Source organism: Xiphophorus couchianus, chromosome 5 (genome assembly GCF_001444195.1).
Source record: "Xiphophorus couchianus chromosome 5, X_couchianus-1.0, whole genome shotgun sequence".
NCBI lineage: Eukaryota > Metazoa > Chordata > Actinopteri > Cyprinodontiformes > Poeciliidae > Xiphophorus > Xiphophorus couchianus.
Window position 1 is genome coordinate 24,233,375 of NC_040232.1, and position 6,000 is coordinate 24,239,374.

Here is a 6,000-nt window from a genome sequence, read left to right on the forward strand (position 1 = left end):
ATCTCTGTCAACACCACAGGGACGTTTCAAGCAAAACATCAAATGAAGCCACCCAGCTCTGTTCTCCATGACTGGGAGAAAATGGACAAAACGCTCAGAATTGATTGATTGCGGCCAAGAGCAAAACGTTTTTTCATTTCCCAGCAGCCATTGCGGCGTCAATTCAGCAGCACAAAGTTAGCGGTCTGGTAAGGAAGTGGGAGGAGCCTAACTTGGGTAGGTAGCCAGGTGAGGGGCTGGGAGTTGCTAAATAATACAATTGTGCAACAATTCAGAGGGTTTTGTTAAACAGGTGGTTTTGCAGACACCTGTAGAACATTTACGTATTCCCCAAAAACGACCAGGTGTCTTTTTTTTCTTCTTTTTTGGGACTGTTTCTGGTAGCAGTACCCAAATGGAAGAACAGAAACGTGCAGACAGGAAATTCTGCATAAAACTGAGCCTTTTAATAGTTACATACTTTAAAAGCCTTTATAATAATTAAGGGTTATGTACACTACAAACATTTTTATTATTATTTTAGTCATTAACTAAATTATCAAATTATCCATTTGATTGTCATGCTAATTTTGAGTGAATTTTTAAAAAGGGAACATGTGAATTTCATCTAGTTTGAAGCGACTCCGCAGGCTTTGCAAACCGTAATTTCATGAGACGTTGACGTTACGCATGATTGACATGCTGATAACTAAATACTAAATACACACAATAGTGACAAAAAAATAAGTCAACAAACGGAACTTAAAGCTAAAAAAAAAATCAAAGTGCTCAAGACATTTTTAATACAATCTAACAAAATATCAAGGTTTATTTTGGGCTTCATCATCATCATCATCATCATCATCTATGCTGAATTCTTTTAAAGGGTGAAGCAAATTTTGACTTTTTCACTTACACGTGTTTTAATAATTGATGGTTCATGTACTAATGCGTCTGTTTCCCCCCTTTGGAGCGTTAGGCTGCAAACATCATACCATCCATATTTTTTCTACCAGAAAATAGTGCCAAAGAAAAGCATGCAAGTCTACAGTTTTTGACCTTTTACTACTCAGCCGTCACCTCTCGGAGTCGAAGCTGGCTGTGAGCTCTAAGAGAGGCGAAGAAACTCCTGGAAGATCTGTACAGGAAATGACAGCGCAGGAAAAGGGAGAACATAGCGCTGCTTGCTGCACATGTAGGGTATATCTGTCATAGGTTATATAAGCAACTGGAGCTGCTCTACACTCTGCAGCATGCACAGACATAGCATCTGAATGCTTCGCACCGAAAATGAGGTTCCTTGCAGCCTTCTGTGTGAAAAAAAACACACAAAAATCTATTTATATGTGAAATATGGTCTGATATTTGTCTAAAAATAATGTTACCTGTCTCCTTACACAATGAAAGTGAGAACTCGGTGAAGCTGAATTGAACCGACTCATGGTTTGTCATCGGTTTGAGAGACGTGTGTAGACATATCACAGCAAATGCAATGAAAACAGCACAGTTTAATGGAACGTTATATTTATTATGTTCATAGTTTTTGTCACATCAGTACGTCAGCTCAATCAGATCTGTCAGCTTAGTGTTTCAGAATACACAAAAAGATAGTTTACAGTTTTCTTGTTTATCATTGGTGCAAAAAAAATATTAGGGAAACTGTGAGTTACAGTTTCAACTCAATAAGGCAACTTGGAGTATTGGCTGATTTCCATTGTCTCTACCAATGTCAACCAGTTTTCACTTCCTCTCAAACACTGCTTAAATCAGCCTGATGCAACGTTTTCCCTGGGGAGCTGGACACAGTGACCTGCAGGCGTTCATGCAAGTAATCAGATTATACTGGAATGTCTCAGTCAGGATGTATTTATCAAATATTTATCCAAGACAATTAATTATATTTACCCAATTCCAGTCTGATGCTTTTTTAAATTCAATGCCTTATATCCATCCATCCATACATCCATCCATACATACATACATACATATACTGTATATATAAATTAGAAATAGCATTTTGGCAAACTCTGGTCAATTTCCAGCAATGCTAAGTTCCTGTAAAATAAAGATATTCTATTCTATCAGTGCGTCAGTCAACATAATGTAATTGCTTACTACTTAACTCACTCACCAATAAAGTTTTGGGCACTGGAGTAGCAGTTTTCCTTGACAACGAACATATTTTGTCCCAACCGTAGTTTCTGCCAGACAGAAACATGCTGTCAACAATGTGCTGGCCCACATAGTTTATTTTGGTGAGAATAGCTAGCTACAGACAGTATGCTGTGAAGTGTGTTATTATACAGTCTTCTCATACAGTCTTCAGGGATCTGCAATGATCTCACATCTTGCTCCTGTCGGTGATGTACTGAAGCTACCTTTAGCTTGTTTGCGCTCTGTTTTGATTTGACTTGCTGATCCGACAGTTTGTAACACTTTTCATCGTTGTTCACTGTGTAAAAAAAAAAAAACTTACAGGAAAAAGTTGAACTCCTGCTTTAGAAACGTAGTGCTTTGCATCGAACATGATACAATTCCAAAAGAAGTGTTTGCGTTGCTCTCTGTGCAGCTCCTCTCAAATAGCCAGAGGAACCTGAACACAACATAGCGCAGTCACATGACACAGACCAGGAGCTGGAGCAGCTCCTGGTGTCATCTAGAGACCCAGCCTTGGTAGAGCGACAAAGTAATGTGTACGGCACTTAGTGTAGTGTTCTCAGTTGTTGCTTTAAACATCTGGCCTCACATGGGACACATGTCTCTCGAGGTGCAGCTAACAAGAACATAGACCACTGGACCTGCTGAATGAGTCATGGAGGTCGAGGTTTGTCATCGAAAAGTCTTGATTTCGATCTCCAGTCGATACGTTGGGTCAGATCAGAGCATTCCTGATCTTAACCAGGAAAAAACATAGTTGACTCCAGGTTTTGTGCATCCACACAAATGTATTCTTTAAATACCATGATCCGTATTTCTTCCATCCTGAAGATGGACCATTCTTTTAAAAATTAAAAACAGTCAGTGTCTTAAACAAACCTGCGACTGATTGAATGTGATAGCATTATGGGTAAACAGAACCATATCTTTAAGCAATACTCTGAGGCTCATCTTTGGGTCGGAAGAACATCGGACACCAGAAATGTAGCTAAAGAGAGAGAGAGAAAAAACACTTCCTGTTAGAGGCATTGTTCAACGTACATTTAGCACACATAGCATAATGCAATAATTTTATAGGCTAACCTTTAGAATAAATGACATAATGCTGCCTTCATTTTCTTTCTTGTTCGTTTGCAATCTTTTCCTCAGGATCTTGCGATGCAGGAACTCCACCCTTGCATTGCTGGCATCGGAAAAGAACCGATCGCAGACCATCAGTCTGAGCTGGGAGACTTTGGAAGCCATCAGAGCCATAATGATCAGGGTGATGAGGATGGCGCTCAGCGGCAGCACAGAGTTAGACAACAGCAGCTCGGGTTCAGGGAGACACTTCCTCTCAAACAAAGTCACGGAGTAGGAAAAATCCTTTTGACGGTTTTCTTCTTCAATCTGTATGCCTATCAAAGTCGCAATGCCCTGAAAAGGAAATAGAGCGAGTCTTCTGATTAACCAAATTATTAAAGGGAAGATCTACAATGACTTATTAGGGCCACTGTAAGGAGGAGAAGACTTACACAAAAAACTCAGAAATTTTCTAGAAAAACAAGGACATTTGGATTCATCTAAATGTTTAAAGGCTTAATCTCAGAAATGTTATGGGAAAAAACCCCTGAAAATTTCAAAAAGTCAAAAATATTTCAATTTTGTAACTCAAAAATTTCTTCTTTTTTTTCTAGAAAATTTCTGAGATATATCTCAGAGTTGTTTTTGGGGGTTTTTTGCAGAAATTTACTCTCTGTTTTTCTATCTACATTTTTTTTACGAAAAGAAAAAAAAAATCAACCTATATTAAAAATCCCAAAACTTACTTTGAAGCTGATCATCAGGGGCACATGGAATGGCTTCAGCTCCGTTAATTTCTTGGTAACAATATCAACAAAGCAGTACAGCAAGGCGTCCACCGCTATGAAAAGGGCCCAGGTCACAACGTGGGAGATTACCGGAGCTCCGAACTTCAGCATGGCTTTCCCCTCGCTGCTGGTGGGACGCACCGAGGGAATGGCGGCGTAGCGCCTCTCCTCCTTCGGGGTGAGCGGGAGAACGTGAGGCTTCCCTTCGGCCTTCTGCTTTGCGTCAAACTCGACAAACCGCGCGCTGATGAAGCTGTTCTCGTACTTCACGTCGCTGCGGTACTTTCTGACGCGCACAGCTATGAACATGAACAGCACCAGGAAGCTGACGGCGGTTAGCATCTTGTCCGTCACCGAGGAGACCGTTTCCATGACGCCGTGAAAATACCGTACGGTCTCGTTCAGCCTCTGCTCGGCCTCGCTCAGCCTCAACCTCAACACGTCCGACTCTATTCTCGGCGAAACCTTCAGCTTTGAGTCAAGGTTGACAACTCCCAGGTCGGTGACCCCTTTGAGGACGCCTCCGATCCACTCCAGCATCTTGACATAGTTGCTAAATGGAGCGACGACGGATTCTTTCTTTGCCTTCAGGTTGCAAATCATGCTCCCCGTCAGGCGGGCCAGGTTCCGCAGAGTGTTGCGGACGTTTTTAAGAACTACTAAACTCGTTCCGGCGGTCAGCAGCAGGTTCCGGCTCTTCTTCATGAAAATGGAAACGACAAACAGAGTCCCCAGACATCTCGCTCTGGTTGAAACGAAAAGGGCAACGGTTAGTGAAACCCCGAAGCAGACCGTAATGCCACCCGCGACTTCCACTTCGTAATCCACGGCGAAGAGGAGGTAGAGGAGGAGCAGGGAGCCGAGCAGGAGGCTCGACGTGATGCAGGTGAGGAGGAGGAGGAAGGTCCTCCTCCAGGTCGTCCTTTCACCGGTGGTGAAAACGTCTAAGGCCTGGGAGGCCGTCTCCTCCAGGTGCTGCTTCACAGAGTTCCAGGACAGCAGCATCGTGGCAGACAGATCCTTAGAAAGGAAAATCTGCAAAGGGAAAGAAGAACAGTTCAAAACAGCTCATTTGATTTTGATTACGTAGATATTTAGTTCAGGAAATGTCTGGTAAATCACAAACCTGACGAGCACAGAGTCAGTGGCTACACAAGAGATACAATTTCCAAATACTGAAGATAAATCCAGTTGCGTCCAGTCGGCTTAGTTCCAGTTCAGAGCAGTAAGAACGTGGTCCGTCTGATCCAGCTCATCAGTCTGATGTGGTGAACTGAAGGAAGGCACTGGGTATTCTCCCTTTATACCACATAAACAGGAAGTCCTTCCTCCCATGTAAACCTCAGTCATCTGCGAGTCATGTTTATTTTTACACAATAATGGAAGAAAACACAAACTAATGTGAGACAGAGTTTTATCAATGTCCAGCCTTTTATGGCTGCCGGAGCGCACGCCGAAAATAACTCTTACTGAGCTTTCTTTCAGTTTGAGATTGGTCATGAAGGGTTTGATTGAATTTTTAATAAAGTCTCTTTGTTTCCAAAGTGCTTGAGATTTAAATCAGTTGAAATATTCATTTGACTGGCCCTGACATCAGGAGCCTCACACTAAATAAGGACTTGTGGGGTGAATCACAATTTGTTGCCATTGACTTTTTGTTCCACTAACAGAGTAAAGGTTTTGTGTTTGTCTGTGTATAATTTGATTTAAAAAGTATTGAAATGCTATTAATTTAATTTGCTAATATAATCTTGTTGCTTCAATAACAACAGTATTAATTTATTACAGTCATTACTTTGCTCTCTCAATTTTCTGTATTACAGACTGAAGAAGCCGATGACTGAAGAGACTCTGAGGTTGTATCGCGGTCTCATAAATGCTCTGGGTTGTCTGTAATTTTCTTGATTTTATAAAGAATCCTTCTTTATCCACAGTAGTTTCCAGATGTTCCAGAGAACTCCCCCCAAAAATGAAATGTAGTGGCTCGGTTTGAGCCCCGACTCGACTCCGTTAA

General features: G+C 41.6%; 1 protein-coding gene across 2 annotated transcripts; it reads right to left on the reverse strand.

Annotated features, from left to right (window-relative positions):
* Positions 1-1,510: 1,510 nt before the first annotated feature.
* On the reverse strand, positions 1,511-5,319 carry dcstamp (dendrocyte expressed seven transmembrane protein). Of its 2 annotated transcripts, XM_028019203.1 has the most exons (4): positions 5,113-5,319; positions 3,945-5,021; positions 3,220-3,552; positions 1,511-3,124 (listed from the first exon to the last, which is right to left on the reverse strand). In XM_028019203.1, exons 2-4 carry the CDS (start codon positions 4,989-4,991, stop codon positions 3,065-3,067), a joined length of 1,440 nt encoding a protein of 479 aa, XP_027875004.1. In that variant the 5' UTR covers positions 4,992-5,021; positions 5,113-5,319; the 3' UTR covers positions 1,511-3,064. The 2 variants fall into 2 exon arrangements, with proteins under 2 accessions (XP_027875004.1, XP_027875005.1); XM_028019204.1 differs by having other exon boundaries at positions 3,945-5,319.
* Positions 5,320-6,000: the final 681 nt, after the last annotated feature.

Coding starts and splice junctions, on each gene's coding strand:
- dcstamp (XM_028019203.1), bottom strand. CDS start 4,991: ATGCTGCTGTCCTGGAACTCTGTGAAGCAGCACCTGGAGGAGACGGCC. Junction 3,553..3,944: donor CCCTGATGATCAGCTTCAAA/GTAAGTTTTGGG, acceptor TTTCCTTTTCAG/GGCATTGCGACTTTGATAGG. Junction 3,125..3,219: donor TTATGTCATTTATTCTAAAG/GTTAGCCTATAA, acceptor CTCTCTCTTTAG/CTACATTTCTGGTGTCCGAT.